At 41.9% G+C, this 18499-nt stretch overlaps 1 protein-coding gene across 1 annotated transcript in view; it reads right to left on the bottom strand.

The window, feature by feature from the left end:
* Positions 1-5953: 5953 nt before the first annotated feature.
* The window catches only part of LRGUK (leucine rich repeats and guanylate kinase domain containing), a 54256-nt gene continuing 41710 nt past the window's right edge, over positions 5954-18499 (bottom strand). The window contains exons 18-20 of the mRNA XM_075142341.1: positions 12675-12809; positions 7187-7356; positions 5954-6757 (exon numbers count right to left, since the gene is read on the bottom strand). Coding sequence (XP_074998442.1) covers positions 6606-6757; positions 7187-7356; positions 12675-12809 — 457 coding nt within the window. The 3' untranslated portion in view covers positions 5954-6605. The remainder of the gene's footprint in view (positions 6758-7186; positions 7357-12674; positions 12810-18499) is intronic.

The following is an 18499-nucleotide window of genomic DNA, read 5'->3' on the forward strand; positions in this document are numbered from 1 at the left end:
GCGGTTTGAGCCTGAAGCAGTTGGTACTGAGAAAACCGTTAGGATTTGAGGTCCCCAAGCAAGACTCAACGGTTGCTTTAGGGTCCCAGTTTCCGGGAATCCCATCCATGCAGCACAGAGCACCGCTTCACTTGCCGTGGTGTTATCCCAGGAGAGATCGAAATAGGGAATGAAGCCTCCTGGCATCGGTGCTTAACCAGTAACTCGGAGCTGAGCGGGCCAGCTTTCCACATGGGACCTGGTTTTAAAAAAAAAAAAAAAAGCAAGAAATGACGTGATTACTGTGGTCTTTCCAGACCCCGGTGACGTCTCCATCACTGCCAAAACAGCGATGTGATGTTAAAATCCTGGCCATCACTTCACGTTTAACACACCTTTAAACCTTCCCCATCTCAGAGCTTTAATGGGCACACTTAATTCTCCAGCAGTTACCAAGTATATATATTTCTAATTTAACAAATCGTCTTTCCCCAGACCCTGGCAGCCATTCTTTTAATAAATCCTCATCGGCCAGGCTCCGCTTCCATCAGCTCGGAGATTGCTGTTCAAAATCTTTTGCTTTTCATTAAATTTGGGATGGTGTTTATTAATGCTTTCAATCTTTCCTCGGCACGTCGCAGCCTGGCTCGCCATGGTGGGTCGGGGAGAAACAAGGGATTTTTTTTTTTTTTTTTATTAAACCGAGAGGGAAAGCCTTGAACTCCTTTGGGAAACGCAATGAAATCCTTGTCACTTCCAAGGTGTAAAAAAACTTGCTCCCACCCCTAAATTAAATGAGAGGGGCAGGAGAGGGATAAAGATGTCTCTGTAAATCACTTGGAGCCACACAGTTCATTTCTGTTCAGCGGCTTTCATTATAGCAATCATAAATCAGCAGTCGGAGCCCGAGAGGGCAAGAAGGTGAGATTTATTGACGGAGGAAATTTGGGAGGGGAAGAGCCCAGAGGATACAGAACCTTTTTTTTTTGCCTCCAGCATGGCCCAGGCTCACGGGTCTCTGCTGGCACCCTTCCTTCTTTGAAAGCTCTCCAAAATTTGCTGGAAATTTTTAGTATTTATTATTATTTTTCCACTTCCATACAGTTATAACCAGCCGCCTTTCACTCTTTGCTCCCCCTCTCTCCCTGAGCAGCTGGAAGATGGATGCACCGACCCTGCATTGACCAAAGGACCTCAGCACAGGGCACGGGGACAGTTAATTTACCGCTTTCCAGCCTGAGAGGGAGGAGGTGAAGCAGGAGCATCCGTTAGAGCTCAGCCACGTTTCCCATGTAGGAGGTGCTGGGGACCGGCCAGGGAAGAGGCAGGTGACATCGTCTCTGCTGGGAAGACGCCTGTGGTCATGTATGCTTTGACCTTTGAGAAGAGGAAGAAATACCCCAACCCCCTCCATCAGCCAAGACTGCTGGCTTGTTGGTAGATCTCCATTCTGAGAGCCTGGAAGACACCATGGCTCATCGAGTCCGGGCTGTCGTGAAGGTGTGCAGCCACACACTGTGTTTCAGACGGCCTGAGATCATATCAGCTGGCTGCAATCACACAAAACGCAGGTGCTCGGGGTGGGGAGTGCTGCATCATGCCCTGCCTCAGAGGAAGGTGGAGTGCAATGCTTGGAGTCAACTAAATGTCCAGTGAGATAAGGGGAGGAGAGGAACATGGTCCTTCAGAGTCCCCACAGTTGACTAATGGAAGCCCCAGAGCACGGGATTAGTGCAAGGAATACCACTCCAGACTCCGTTTTCCGATGAGAACAATCAGTCATTGGAATAATCTCCTCAGGGAAGTGGTGGATTCCCCAACATTGGACACTTTTAAGATTCAGCTGGACAAGGGTGCTTTTGCCAAGAAAGGTTGGACCAGATGATCCTTGAGGTCCCTTCCAACCTGGTATTCTATGGTTCTATGATTCCTTTTGAACCCCACATAGTCTCCAACTTATGGGAAACCATCCTTTTCCTGCTGGAGGATTTATGATGCCACCCCATCTCTGCTCCAGGCAGGGGCTAACCGCTGTGAGCCTCTGTGCTGTTACTGGCCAGGAAAGCACTGGGGAATGGAGAAGTGGGTCTCAAGAGAAGATCTCTTCTCTAGGAAGACCCTCAGCAAGGGGGATTCTTCACTGTGGAGCCTTCATGCCTCCGTGATGGACACTGATTTACACCTTCGTGCTTCTACTTGCTCTGAGGTATGAGCAGGGAAAAACACGAATGATAAAAATGTAGGAGCCGCCTCCTCCTCCTCCTCCCTGCAGGAAAATGAAATTCAGCCTCACCTACAAGGGTTCCTCTCCCTCCGCCTTACAGGAGGCAGAAAAAAAATATCTCACAAGCTTGAAATATTTTGTGAGGGTTACCGAAAGGGTATGTCCAAGGAGCAAGATTTAGTGCAGAGCTTACGCAGGGTCTGCAGTGCTGAGCACCCCAGGGGCTGAGCGCCGGGGCTGCAGGGCTGACTCTGTACCAAAAGGCGCTTGCTTGAGCTCCAACCCCGCAGACCATGGGGAGAAGGTATGTGACTCCAAACACAGCTGGTGGTGGAAGTAAAAACTGGTAAATGACGGGGAACCCAAAGCGGTTTGCAGGGCTGAGTTGTTGAAGTGACACCGTAGAAGTGCGGGGTGAGACCGGGGAAAGACTCGTGGAGTCTCCTTCAAGCCCTTCATTGGCTCTCCCTTGAGTCAGGGATGCAAAGAGAAATACGGGCAGTTGGTGTAATCGCACTAAGCAGCAACTCTCCTCGCCCCCACCGTGGTACTGTTAAAAAAAATTATAATTCATTTTGACAGCTGCCAAATTAGCAGCATATTATGCAGCGTATTCAATTAGACAAGCTCCCGAGGGAGCAGGCAGAGGTAGCGGGGCAGCCAGCCGCTGCTGGGACATGAGATGGTGCTTCAGGAAGGTATTTTTAGAAATGGACGTGCGTGCTCTGCAGAGAAATAAACAGCCCTTTGGTCAATACTGGTAACTATTCCCCATCTGTTTCCAGAACATGCTTAAAAAAACAAAATAAAAAGGTGTAGCTGCTGGATTCGCAGTGGTCTCACCAGCAAGTCAAGCCTCTACCAGTGGTTTCTAGCTTCTAGGGTTTCTAGGGCCCTTATCAGTGGGTTTAGGGAAATGAAGGGCAGAGTACCAAACCAAACCATTTTGCACCCATTTTTTTTAAATACAGCTAGTAAGTTAGGGAGCGGGTGCTGGAGAATCCGCACCGCCACGTGTCTCCTGCTCCCATCTTCTACCAAACCTGCAGCAGGTTTCCCTGGCTGCCTACGCATTCTGTGATTGTCCCTGGAGCATCTTGGCCTCCAGCACTCAATACGCTCAGCAGATTTCCAGAAGCAGCTATTTATGGACCTATTCTGCAGCCCCTGGAAGTCTGCGCTGAGCTGTGCATCAAACTTTTAGCTAGCAAACTTCATATCCTCTCCTTCAGGCACAGGTCTGTATTAAAACACCGTCCCCTTATCTCTTACAAACCCGTCATTCCTTAATTCAGCAGCTCCTTGTCCTACAGCAGCTGTACTGTAACTCCTACCACTGTCCTGAGGGAGGAATCAGGATAAAACAGCTGCCCTTGACTTCCCGCAACACTTTCGCATAAGCACAGTCTCCTCTGCTTCACTCAAAGACCCGACATCCAAGCAGAGACACAGGACTCCTGGGTTTTGGCCCAATTCCTGTAAAAAAATTCATAACACGAATCAGTGGAATTTCTCTCTGCCTTGATTTACTGATGTGTAACACAGGGCTATGACACAGCACGTGTGATAAGCGTGCGGCTATATCTTCCGGCTGGTAAAGCCATTTGCATTCACAAGACAGCAACCGCAGTTACTGATTTTATTGAATGTTGAATGTTTAATTTAAAAAAGGGAAATTAAACAGCTTGTTATACTCCCCTCTGTAAAATTCAAGACTCAGAGACTTGTTTGACTGTGACTAACTTAAGGTGTTACTCTGCTGTAATCCAAACACGCTTCCTGCCAATAAAAACAGAGTTCCCCGAAACAGCCCCGCTTTTATCTGCCAGTCTATAAATATATAGGCACCAAGTTACAAGTTCTGTACTTTCAGCCAAAAATAAATGCTCTAAACTAAAAACGACGAACTGCAAAGCTTCACAATCTGCTAAATGAAATGTAAATATTACATACCGGCAATCCAACGGCACTTCTGCCTTCAAACTCGGCCAGACGTTCCACACTTCAGGGTGCAGTAGACAAAGGGCAGGTCAGCACAATGCAGTTGTTTTCGGGAACCTCGTAAATTGGGTTAGCAATTCAATCTGTGGTCTGCTGGGGAGCGAGAAGAGAGCAAGTGAGAGTGTATGGCAGTAAAAGCTTAGGGAGGGAAGGCAAGAAACTGAATATTTTGCCAAATTGACTTTAGCAAATTCAGCTTCTCCCTGGTATTTTTAAAATCCCATGTCTTACTTCCATGCAAGGTCGTTATCCCCTGGATCGCACGTGTAACCCCACTGAACGTGCCACATTTGGGAGTATTTGAAAGCTCAGGGCCCAAGAACTGATTGCAAAATAGGAGATTCTCTTCAAACATTATTGTGTGATACAAATGCAAGTAAGCTAACCAATACCCTGATCACAGATGAACAAATGGTTTCTTTTCACAACTGGGAAATAAGAGTAACGTATTTATACTCCATCTCTATGCTCAGCTCTATATAATCAAAAAAGAGATGCAATTCCTGCACTGGAGAGCTTAACATTTAATACTGTTGCTCTAAATATGAGTAGTTTGAATCGCTGTGCTCACTCGCTTAAGATGTACAGGGCTTTTGCAGGATTGCACACTTCAAGAGGAGGAAATTCGGCACAATTCAGGGATAACTTGTCATGTTTTGTTCTGTTTTACACAGAAGGGAGTAACCATTCCAAGGGAAGAGTGGAGAACTGGGGCTGAATGTGGAAGAGTTCTTGGCTTGGAGAATGGAAGCAAAAGGAAAGAGACACTGACGTGACTAGGGTATCACCCAACACCCCCTGCCCTTATTTTCCAGACGTGTATGTACCCAGACTGCAACGCAGAGCAGTTTAGGAACATGGGTTTCTGCACTAGTATCCGGGAGAAAACTGATTTATCTGCACTGACTGTACTACCTTCCTAATTTAAGCGAGGAGTTGTGATCACCCCTGGCCCTGCTGTGTATGAACCACGAGGTACCTTGTACGTATTCATTAACCACGACACTGGCAAAACTGCTGTCACCTGTAAAACAGCAAAACCCGATACACTCATCAGCATCCATGTCAATCAACCGTGCAGCCAGCTGTAACAGCCAACTTCTGCAAAGGTGTTTATAGAGGCAGAGCGGCCGTGAAGAACCCTGTGGGACTTGCTGAGGAAACTGTGGAGGTTAGGTAGTCATCCAGTGGCATCAGATACCCACCTCGCTGAACCGCCTCGGCAAAAAACCCGCTAGGGTCGAAACTGCAGCTTCGGCTGCCTGAACTCCTTCTGAACCCAGGCCACGGAGCAGCCTTGGTTTTTGTTCTGCCAAAATCAATGATAAAAAACCGGCGCCTTGGAAGAGCTGTTGTTCTTCAGCTTGCGGGTACAGCCAGCTGCTCTATGGAAAGGAAACTACTTAATAAAAAGCCGAGTTGTTTTACAGACTTCACTGGAATTTAAGGTCAGGCTATCTGAATCTATCCATTACTTACCGTGAGCTGTGTTGCTTCGTTCAGTTCATCCTATTTAAACAACGAAAACCCTTCGCCACATCATGAACATGCATGGTGAGGTAAAACAGAGCTCTTCCATGGACATGACTCCATACCGTGGCAACCAGTGATATCTTCTGTGCCTGCAAAGACCTCTGAGGACCCATGCTGTAATATGAATAGCAAACGCCCCTCCTCGGGGGAAGCTGCTCGGGGAAAAGGGCCCCACTATCTATCTGTTCTATAAGTAGATGGTAATGACAAACATTAACTCAAGAGTTTTATTTACTTGTCAGAGCTCTGCTCCACATACAGAAAAACAAATCTTCACATACTACTTACAGCTTCAGCTAGTTCTCAATAATTCTAATAATTTTTTCTGATGACTCCTTACTAGGTTGTTTAAATACACTTGCAAATCAAAGAATTATGTCTCATCCCTTCAAAAAAACACATTTTATTAAAAAAAGACTTGGAACTAGTTTTCACTCCCAACTTAAATCTGAACATTTCACAAAATCCCTCTTCAAAATAATTCACCAGTACTACAATATAGACAATATTATCAGAGGCCCTGATGCTTCCACACCTCAATTAAATCTATAATATAGGAGAGGGAGGAAAGAGAGAAATTAATGGAAGATATGGTCATGTGGCTGTTAGGAACAAATCTACACCATTTCCCAGCTGAGAGTGCCTGGGGAAATAATTTCTAGCTTTGGGAAATACAGAAATTACTTTTTAATAAAGTTATAAATAAATAACCTTTTTTGGGAGAGTTAATCAGAAATGGATTTAGAAACAATATTTGATAGACTTTGCTTTGTTGAAGAGAAATATATCAAAATCAGTATTCCTGTTAAGACAGAAAGATTTGGTGCAGAATCAAGATTCACGACGAGGACTGTGCTAGTAGTGGCCATCAAGGGTTGGTCCTCTTCCGCCCAGACGGGATTGGAGGTAGGACAGGTTTGGAGTGGGAGCCTGGCCAGTTGATGAGCTGAGGCACATGAGAAGAACCAGTCTTGGACTTGCTGGTTTTGCTCTGAAGATTGTCACTAGGGAGTTCAGTCTCTGCAGAAATTATAAATGGGTGAAGAAGCACTAAGAGGGTGTTTATTTCAATGAAAAGTCAAAATTTACCACAAAGCATATCTCCAGCTGAAAACCCAGTGTTTTGGGGGGTGGAGTTGGGGAAGACTAATATCTTCAGGTAGTCTAGTGACTCCTCTACCTCATACATGTGGAAGAGTAACTTTATGCCTAAGCAGTCACTGGTTTTAATTTCTCCAAAAGTTCATTGAGAGAAAGCTGCTGTATTGAGTATGTTGCTGTGATGATTCACATTGTGAATGATTCTTCCACATCGTAACATTGCTGCTTATGAGTGTCATTATCAGAAACATGAAGAAGCTGCCCTGTCACCCAAATAAAGCTACTATCATTACAGTAAGTAAGATACACAGCCTGAGCAAAACTGTTACTTTGGAATATGGTTCAAACCTTTCAAACTGTCCACTCCATTTTTAGTTCCTCTTGGATCTTCATGTTCAGCTTTGGCTTCTTCAGTGAGACCAGCATGGGGAACAGGGGTCCGAACCGACAGACCTTCACCAGCAGGTGCACCAGGTGAGATTAGAAATCGTCCGCTAGCAGGACCAGATTCTCTGCAGCTGAGAGGGGGAAATGATTTATGCTTTAAAATAGCAATAAAAAAAGCATATGCACCAGGTCTGACAGTATTACTGATGTTGCAGTCACACAACTCAATCAAAAGTCAGAAGTAAATCCCAGTACTTGTCAGTTACACAAAGGTTTTCACACATTACAATTCTCTCAAAACTTCTAGTGCTAGCAAACACAGCTACTACCTCTCTCAATTTTCATTTATTGGTTTAATTAATTGCACAGACAGATACAATGAAAAGGTTCATGCCACACAGTGAATCAGCTTCAGATCTGGGATCAGAACTCAGAGCTCCTTGTTTCCAAATCTGTGGTTCTGCACTGCAGACCATGTTCTCTCTCGGTGAGTAAAAGAAAATAGGAATTGCCTTGAAAAGGAGTGTTTCTGTAGTACCCCAGCGACAGCACAGACCATGGGAGGCCATTTACCAGTGAGTAGTACCCAAGGCACCTCTGACCTGTTATGTCTCTTGCAGAAAACCTAGTCAAAGCCAAAGCCTGAGTGGTGTGAGACCCTGATAATGATAATGACCATGTTGTAGCTTGTTCTGACAAAGGCTTTCCATTCTATCTATATATTGTCAATTTACTTCAAGAAAAGTAAGTAAAAGACCTTGATTGATATGGAGAGATCGATAACTACCTATTTAATGCAAAACGGTAATATATATCTGGACCAATGCTTAAGACATTTCATAATGTCTCTCTTCATACAAAAAGGACTGTTCTGGTCTAGGTGAGAGAAACTGATTCATAGATTTATGAATCTGAGAGGAAGTTCAAAGATTATCCGCCCTGACCTTATCCATGGTGCAGGCCAAAAGAATTTCATCCTGTAATTCTTGCAAGGAGCATTTTAGCTTGTGAGAATACTGTGATTACAGTGTTCTGGGGAATAGAAAGAAAGCATTTCAGTGGTATTTTAATAAATCCATGCAATAAGAAGAAGGGATCATGAATAATGAGATAAAACAGTGTGGTACTCCCATAAGAAACAGGTAATTATCTTCTCACTAGATGTACTGTGGAAGTCTATGAGAATTTTGCCATTGCCTTCAAGGTAAAGGAATATTATATCCTGTAATGTACTGAGTGCTTGCATCTTCCTCTGAGGTCCACTGCATCCAAGGATGCTCATCAAATGATGTATGCTGAATGCTCTAGCCAAGTGCTTAACCCTAGTCATAATCTCATTTTAGCTGCCTGTAATATGCATCAGACATAACTGTGGTAGGGATAAGAAATTACTAGGAGTAGTAAATCCAGGCTCAGTATAAACAGCAGCTTGGACTCTTCAACTTCTATTCCAATTTCCAAAAGGCTGACTACTTCTGCTTTTGCTTCAGAGAACATAGTCACACATTCGCCTACAAATAAAGGCTAAAAATAGATATCATACAGTTAGAATTAACCCCCTGTGGATCTCTAGCCACGACTACATGAATGCGCTATGTTAAAATCCAGCACGCTAAGGTGTTCAACAAAAAATCTTCATTGCCTTTCTCCCCAGCTGTCCCTTTCTTAGAGGGCAGAAGACAAGGTAAACTGTGAGAAATAATTTACATACCACTTGGCAGGGTGTAAAGGGAAGGCAGTATCCAGGCTTTTCTAGTACAAGTGTCATAGGAAACATTTAATTTAATTAAGGTTTCTTGTAAAACTACTCAATGAGAATAATATAAAAAATAAGTGGCAAAACTAGAGCCTATGAGGTCCCTGCCATCTAGATGTCCAAGATATTTGGGAGGGGTGGGGCAGAGGAGCTGAGAACCTACCTCTCCTTTGTGCTTTTGCCAGGTGACCTGTAAATGAGTTTGGATAACCTATCTTTAGTCCTTCCCTGACAGCCTCAGCACAGAAAAGAGAACTATTATAGGTGAAGCAAGCAGGTCTTCCCTCTAGTAAAATTTCTGTCAGCTAAATGGAAAAGAAATGAAAAATAGGAAGCTTTAAAAAAAAAAAACAGTATTACCCCATGGAGTAATGAGATAAATGGATTCTGTGTGCACTAAATACAAAATATGTTAGTAATGAGTTGAGGAGTAAAGCACTGGACTGCTATAGATCCTGTTTAGATTATGGTTGCACTGGACTGCCAAACCCTAACATATATCATTGCATGTGATGTCATAATATTTGAATTGATGGATATTTTTCATTTGATTGTGTTTGGCAGGAATGGGGACCTGCAATTAAATATTTGAGACAGTTCCTTGTTAAATGCACTGGTCAATGGTAGGTGAGATTCTGACTCCACCCTCAAACTTGCAAATAATGAGGGTATAGTAACAGATTAAGAAATTAAGTTTCTACTCTCCAACTCACTATATTTTGCCCCTCCTCTCTTCTCCTCTCCTTGTTAAGCTGTAACTAGATCGTTTCAATATCCTTACAAACACCTCTATGGTAGAAGTGAGTAATGAAATACAGCAGACAGGGACCTAAAGAATTTATCACTGCCTGTGGTGAGCAGCAGTCCTTTAAAGTACAGTTGTAAGATATATTGCCCTAAAGTACTGCTACTCACCAAAGGCAATGATAAATTGTTTAAGCCTATGAGTGAGAACAAATGGAACCTCAGGCAAAAAGAATCCACACTTTCACGTGTGGGAGAGTTCAGCCTCCAGCAGAGGACTTCAAAAATCCCTGGAAAGTGGCATGGTGTTTTCTTTTGTGAAACCAGGAAAGACTAGGTCATCATAGTTTACTTCCAAGGAGAAGACCATAGCTATGGTCTTAGCAATGAAAAGAAGCCATGGATGTAATTAGAAACTGTCCTGCTGAAAACTGCAGTGGGCAGACGTCCAAACAAAACCTTTAATTTTCACTCTTGAGTAAATGCCATCAATCACCTAAATGCCATAGATCACCTATTTTACTGGTTGACACAAGGTAACAGAACAACTGCAGGACTTGAATCCATCAAGTGTTAGTGACCTGAAGAATAACGATGCCGTTTCCACCACAGCTCAAGCTTAAATAAAAACTGCTGGATTTGAGAAATAATGCAAAAAATTTGGGACCTGGACACAGTGTTGCCCAGTGAGATATCAGACTAATCTGCAGTCCCTGATCTTGGAAAACAATATTTCTTTCATTGGGTGTGCCTGGAAGTCAATACATTCATGCTCTTACCCCTTGACAGCTTTTTTTAGTTTACTCTTTCTTCCATTCCAAATGTTGAATGCATAAAATTGGAGAGAAAGAAAAAGAAAATATTAAACCACCTCAATATTCAAACAAAATCACTACAGACTTTACTACAATACTTCAGAAATGTGGGATTTTTCTCACTAATATTTCAAATGCATCTACACAACAGCATTTCCATCAATCGCCTATAAGCAAATTTCTTCCACACTTCCCATACTTCCCTCGCAAAAGGAGTTGAGAACATGACTCTATACAATTTTGCTGTAGGCCGTGATGCATGCACAGAAAATGAATCAGATTAGCAGTTTGCTTTTTCTCTCCTCACAGTTGTTTTTCCACTGTGTTATTAACAGTGCTAAATGAAAACACTGCTAAAGTCAAAACACCAAAATGTGGTGGAGTGGAAAGACATATTTATTCCCATATGCGAAGGGTAAGACCTTTACAACTCATGATAGCTTCACACTCATTTGAGTTATAGGTCTTGCCTCTTACTGGTAAGGACAGATGATGCATAATCCCTCTGCAACCTATTACGCACTCAGTTTCTCTCATACGCTCGCTCTGTTCCCCTTCAGCACACTCCACTGTGGCACAAATACTCGGGACAAATGAATCTGCAGAGACCTTCGGTTTCAACCTTTTTACAGCATGCTAATTAACTACTTGTAATTACTGTGGCAGGTAGTACATCACATAGAGGGAACTGGCAGTCTCTCTAGGATATCAAAGGAACATTTTTTTCAACAGCAAGTTTAGCTAAGAATTCTGCTTAACAGATGAGGAATAAAGTAAATGCATTGAAATCTTATAAAGATGCTCAGCATTTCTCATCAGTCTGACTTAATGTGAAAAGCTGCCTAATGTGTATTCAGGAGGTTATTTAACACATAGGTGAAAACACAGAGATGAAAAATACATGGTATGGTATGTTTAAATATAGCAGGAAAGGTACCTTGGTTTGTACGGAATGAGAACAAGATATCAGACATGGGATTGAACCCATGATCAAATTCAAGTTTACCAACAGCCATATGGCATAGACATCAGCTCACTCTAAGTTGCAGCTTTCAGATGAGCTTTGTGGTAGGTTCCGAAGAGTGAGAAGAGCACGGCTACAAGCACACACCTATTTCCTAGTGTGGATGGGGATCTGGCATGTTATGCTTCACTAGGTCACGCTGTGCGGCATCCGGCTGCTTCTGTGCATCCCATCTGGGCATGAGCTTACAACAGATGGCCAGAAGAGGGGAAAAAAAAAAACTTACGCAGGATACTGCATAGAAAGGCCGCAATGTCACTTGCCACAACAGCAGACAGGCTTGTTGGCAGCCACGGCTCAGATGTACTTATGAAACAGGACCATTAGAGTAAGTCACAGCCGTCTTGTAAGAGGACCCGCAGAGCAAGTCAGGAAAATATAGCCCGCTTCGTAGCTGAAGGTCTAAAAGACACTGAAGATGTAGCCTCTTCAAATCTTCTTCTATCCTCACCTCCCTACAAGCTTTAAATGAGATAGGAGCTGTCTCCCTCCCATACCTCAGAGCCTGTTTACCTGTGGTACAAATAAATGAGGATGTTCATCACTCATGAGCAGAGATCCTGGACAAGACATGAAGCATAGCAGCAACGGCTGAGATAGTAAGAGAAAGTAAAGGTACTACAGAGCTCAGTATCCTGATGGGATCTGCTGTTATCATGGATGAGATATGAATTTGAAGATCATGATATCACCCAGAGCTTCCCAAATGGTATTCAACAGTAACTATGGTAATCCTCTAAAGAGAGAATGAGAAATAATTCTGATAGCAATATCTGGTAAATTTGTTTAAAAGACATATTTATCACTCAAGTTCTGTTTTTCTATACCTGGACCAAGTTTCTTTCAGCATCTTTTTCCTTCAAACATCCTCTTGATAGAAAGCTCTTGAAATTCCCTTTCTGTGTATATGAATTATGGTGTCTAAATGAAACCATTCCCATGAATGACAAGACTTTGTTTTATGCTGCAGCGACACATGTTTAATAAGGCTGTTGATATAACAGATGAGACAACTGCATTAGCTTGGGAAATGGTTTTAGATCTTGCACATTGCAGCATTAACCTTCATTCCACCCAGCGATGATCTGCTGTCTCAGAAACTGAACTCACCGGCTCTCTGGGTTTGTCAGGGGGAAGCTCTGGTCTTGGGTGACATTCCTTCCATCTGAGAGCAGAGAAGCATGTATTGTTGGTTCCAGTAATTTTTGACGGGAGCTGCTTGGTGCAGGAGTGACTGCCAGGTCCCTAAAATGATACAAAAGGAAAATAAAGTGCTTGTTACATGCATTTATATACTGTGATAGCATAATTAGCACTTAGTGAGTTCACAGGACCTGTTCAGATGGAGGGGAGTGTTATCTCCAGTGGGAGAGAAGCAGCAATAAGCAGTTGGGGGTAGTAATCCAGGCTCTGTTTATAGCCAGTAGAGAGGGAACAGTCACAGCTACAGTATGAATAAACTCAAGCTTAAGTAGATATCTAAAGCAGGTTGGATGAATCAGTCTCCACTGAGAGCAATGTAAGGCAACTTGTTCAGATAGAGACATTTTTATTAAAGACACCCAAAATCGGGTGAGATTAATGCCACCCCTTGTGGGATTCTCACAAAGTGAGAACTTTCATCTTCACTGCCATGCATAACACCTAAAAAAAAGCATTCCTGGTAATTGCAGTATTGACACCACTTTATTTATAGTCTTGAACCACACAGCTAAAACCAAAGAGATGCAGCACTGAAGACTGCTAAACATGAAATGCTGAACTTAAAATTCTACCTCTTGGAAGATTCCATACATCTACCCCCTGTACCAGAGCCATCCCACCGACACACCTCAACTGAACTCCAAAGGAATCTTTTTATTTTTAAGGACAATGAGCCTACGTAACTTTTATGTGTGCCATTTTCTAGTTACCCTAGGAAGCTTGTCAAGAACATTTTTAACTGCAGTAGCAATTGCTGAATGCTTGCTCCATGGGAGAAGCTAGGTTTTTAAGGAGGGTTAATATATTTTCTGAAGAGTCATTGCTACAGTTTGGAAAAAAACCCCAAACAGTTAAGTTCTTCATCAAGCCCTCAAGCACGCCCATATGCCATTAAGGCAACAGTAAACCACTGCCACTTTCCCACAGGAAACAGAGAGGCTGGAATCTCAAACTGTCTTTTCACGCCTCCTCATCTTGCCAAAGCAGGACTGTTGCCCGCTGTGGGTCTTCTGGTGCTTCACTGATGAGGCTTTCCCCACTCTTCAGAAATCAGTCCCTAGTCCACCACACTGTGCGTTACAAGCAAGGTTTTTCTACTCTTCATCTTTAAATTTCCCTTTCTTTAGTTTCTTCTTATTATTAATACCTATAAATAAAGCTTCCCTAGTGTAAGGCCTCAAGCGGTTATTGTTTCACTGTCAAGCAACTGCCGGCTGGTAATGGAGTTTGTTCGTTATCGGCTCAGATCAAAATCCGAACCAATTACATAGGAGAAAGGGCCTGATTCCATTAATGGCCCCCAGAGCTGAGTGCTCTCAGAAATAATTTTTTGTAAATCCACATCATGGAAATAAAAATAAAAAAAAAAAAAAAAAAAAGAAAAGAAAATCTCTCAGCAAAGAACTCCGTTCAATATATAGCACAGAAATACACAGCCTGACAATGGAGGTTATAAGAGTCAAAGCAGAAATCTGAAGACAGGATTCAAGGCCACCCCTCTAAGGACTGGGTCACCACAGGAAAATGAACTCTGCTTCCTGGAGCAAAGGTTTGGATTCAGGACCCACAACCTACTCTCAGAAGCTACATCTCAGTTGATAAATAAACTTAAAACAACATGCCCGGCAGCTAAGAAAAATATGCGTATTTAAAGGTGTTATAGGGATGTTTTTTCACCTTCTACCTCTGCACTAAATGTCTTCTTTACGTTGCCTCTCAAGTTTTGTACTGTCATTATGGGTGTTTAGGCTCAGAGTGTAATTCAAATTGCACCGGGATGCCTCAGCTCAAAAAAAAAGGAAAAAAAAAGGAAAACAGGCTGGAGAAGTTAAATAGCACCCTGTGAAAAGGCACATCCATGTAGTTCAGAACAATGTCCTAGTTTTGTTGTTAAGAGGGGCATAGAAATAAAACTGAAAAGCAAAATTACATTGACGTCAGAGGTTGACTAGACAAGAGGGTCTGCAAGAAATGCATGCAATCACATGCATGTAAATCTTATGCTCACAGCAAGCAAATCCAACCCGAAGAGAGGGTCTCAACCACACGTAGACCACGGACCTTCTCTCTTCCCAGTTCTGGCAAGGAGCTCCAGCGAAACTGTAAAGTGTATGAATTTCTTCCAACTCAGAAAAGCAAGTTTGCATGTTATAAATTCTCCTCTTGGTGATGCCTGCTCTTGCTTACCCCAGTCCTTTCAGCAACATTTAGACAAAATCAAGAAGTTAATCATTAGCTAAAGGCCTGATATGAATGAGACTTCAACCCAACCCCTTATTTATTGCCCTCAAACACACAGACAACTAGTGAAATTATTCAGAGCAAACCACTGAATGTTGCCCGTACATTATATTAGGCAATGAGACATCAAAATGACTTTAATTACACCTGCACACAGCCACAGGCAAAAAATAAAGAGGCCAGGTTTTCAGTAATTTGGATTTAAGAATCTAAATTTATGTAGATAACCCTGCAGGGTTGCAATAAATAAAATAGGTTAGATTCTTGTGTGACTCCACTTTTAAAATTTTCTAACATACTCAGGAAAATTGAGCAATATATTTCAGTTTGGATTAAAATGTGTAACGATGAGATTAAGCATTAAAGAATCTTTTAATATTTACAGATACACAAGAAATTCAAAACATCTAGTACCTTAGGAACTTTTTTGCATATATAATTTTTGGCATCAGTTTTATATATTTCATAGAATATACATTCACTCCTAACTGAAGCAGGGTTCTCATTCTCTGCAGTAGCGCTGCTCAAAAGCAAGCTGAGCTGCCTCTGCCCTCTACCATTTCTGGTCCACAGCCACCAATTTACACTCCCAGCCCTCTCTCAGCGTGATGCCAGCACAAGTGGTTCTTCAGAGAGTAAGGGAAATTGATCTGGCTGAAAAAAACAACCTTTTTGTTTGGCAAAACCTGATCTGTGCCTTTATCCATTTCATCACTAAGCGGTATGACATCGGAGCCAGCGGCGGCACAGAGTAGGCAGTGAAAGAAAAGGAAGGGGTAGGTGTGTAAGAGCCAGTACTGCCACTGAAGAAATACTAAAGTTACTGAATTCTTCCTCATTGCGTGACAAAAAACGTCTGGATACAAAAAAGTTTACTTTGCACCAATAGCCCTCTTCAATCACAGAAATCAGGATACAAATCCTCAAATAAAACACCACTTCAATGGAGCTGCTCATATAGGTTATATAATTAAAATCTAGTCCAACACCTAAAAAAACCCTTCAATTCAAGCAAGACATTGTAGAAACTTCTAGCTAATCATACTAGTATTGCTATGTGCTAGAAGTATACATAATGAATTACCTGCTTATTTCACAAATTTGTTCTTTTTAAATTATAAACACCTACTTTTCAAAGTACTTGTCTTATTTTACTTCAGGTTACCTGCAATGCCCTCAGAACAAAGTTTCATTCTATACCAACTCCATCCAGCATGGCAAGCATGGACCTTCTTCTTGTATTTCCCAATACAATTTGAAATTAATCCGCTTTAATGAACTTCCTTTTCTCTACCTGCCTCACTTTGCTCCAAGATGTCATCTCCACAGGGGTAGAACAGACAGAACAAAATGCACGCTTGCTTCTCGCAGTCACAAGTCCATACCTTCAGTCAATTCAAACTCCACTGGAAGGTCAGGGTAAAAATGAGGCTTTGCATTGGAGTAACTGAAGCAGGGGTGAATATTCTTTTCTCTTCGCCCCTCTAGAGGAGCAGTATTCCCCAGCGAGGAGTGCTATGGTCGCTTACCACATCAAGATTCATCAGCTGAAACCCTGTATAAGGCCGGATGTGTTACCAGTGAAAGAAATCATATTTTTACATAAACAGCAGACTGATTAAGTGGACAAAGTACATTTATGCAGTACTGCTGCTGGCAATGAAAATAAAGAAAAGGTGTATCATGTTCTAAACAAAAATTCATCAGAACAAAGCAGATAAGATTAAAGTAAGAATAGACAGCAAGAGTTTTTCAAAACTGGATTTTAAACAGGCATGACCTATCCTATTTATGTAACCAAGTAAAAAGAGAAATAAAAACCTCCAAATAAAATACAGCTTGAAAGAAAATAACTTAAAACACGGACATTCCATAGGAGAGAGCAATCTGGGAAGCACTAAAGCTGAGATGGATCTAGACATAACAATGAGATGAGATGTCAAACCTGGATATCTAATGCAATAATGGCTGCATGAAAAGATCAGTGTAATTTTTGAGCAACATATGCAGGGACAATGAAGTATGGTGCCTCAGATGCAGGCTATAGTGTTGTCTTTGCCAACACTTGTTGTAGGGACACTTGAAATACTCCAGACTGACAATTTTGAGAGTTAATAAACAAATTAGAGAGACTTTATAGTAACCCTACTGACTTTACTAAGCATAGACTTACAGAGACAGATGAAAAGACATTACAATATATATAGTTTAAGTAAGAACAATGGAAAGGTATAAAACAAGATAACAGTCTAACTACCCCAAATTATTTGGATGCTGCTTCTAATATTACTACGAATAATGACATAATGAATTACCTTGCACCATCTCAGTCGCACAATCTGTGTCCAAATTCCTTGCTTAGCCCTTGACAAAAGCTAAAGAAAGCCACATCACCTTACATTTCCTATGGGCTAAGAGTGTGCACAAAGACGGTTACCACAGCTAAGATGACATGCAACAATCTTTTAAGCTACTCATAACCCAGGTCCACAGTTATATATTGAAAGAAAGATCCATCAAACCGTAGGTGAGCTTTTCCAAGGTGAAAGACCCTCTCTTATGGGTATTTAAAACTTTCTTCAATTCTGTATAAACAAACATGCTCAATAGAACAACCATACACTTGCTGCTGGACTGGACTACCTGACCTACCAGGTTCTCCACTATCTAATTGCTGCATTCCAGGATTCAGATTCTTTCTCAGAATTTCAACCATTTTATAGCATTCATATTTATGGCACCTCTTGACTTAACCTCTTGCATGGAATGGGGTGTTGTCTACTCTTGCCTCCAATTCTGCTGAGCGCATCTATCCCTTGAGGCCTGGTAATTGCAAATGCTGATTGGGGGTGACAGGATTTTCTCTCACCTGCCTGACAGCTCTGCCAAAGCAGTCTGATACTTAACTCCAAAATCAGCTTCCAGCGAATGAGTATTGTGGAATAAAGGGAGCAAAGCAACAGACTAAGGCAGATTCAGATGAACAGTTCATACTGCAACACTAAATCAAACCCAAAACATCTAGCGAAAGAAAACACTGATTTCCATTTTTCTTATCATTTCAACATAATTTAAAATGAATGAATCAGCTACTTAAAAAAACTTTTCTCTAAGTAAAGATTTGGAAAATGCATCATAATTTTGCATCTCTGCTTGTAAGCTTCTGCCATTGGTTTTCTAGAGACAGTTTAATTCAGTAGGGTTTTTTTCCCTTCTTTCTTTTTTTTTTTTTAAATAATCAATCTCCAGACTTTGTCATTGGAATGATTTTCATCAACACATCTGGTATGTACAATTGGGGACTGCTTTTGTACAGGCCTGAAATGAGCTGAAAGGTGTGAACTTTTCTATTCGTTCTGATGATTGCTGATTTAGAGGCCTCTGTGATACTTTAAATGTCAACACTGTGAGGCTTTTCATGGCAGGTAGGAAAAGCAAGCAAACAAGAATTCAGATTAGGAAGATTTACACCAGGGGAAGGCAGGAGTGCC

Source organism: Calonectris borealis, chromosome 1 (genome assembly GCF_964195595.1).
Source record: "Calonectris borealis chromosome 1, bCalBor7.hap1.2, whole genome shotgun sequence".
Classification (NCBI taxonomy): domain Eukaryota; kingdom Metazoa; phylum Chordata; class Aves; order Procellariiformes; family Procellariidae; genus Calonectris; species Calonectris borealis.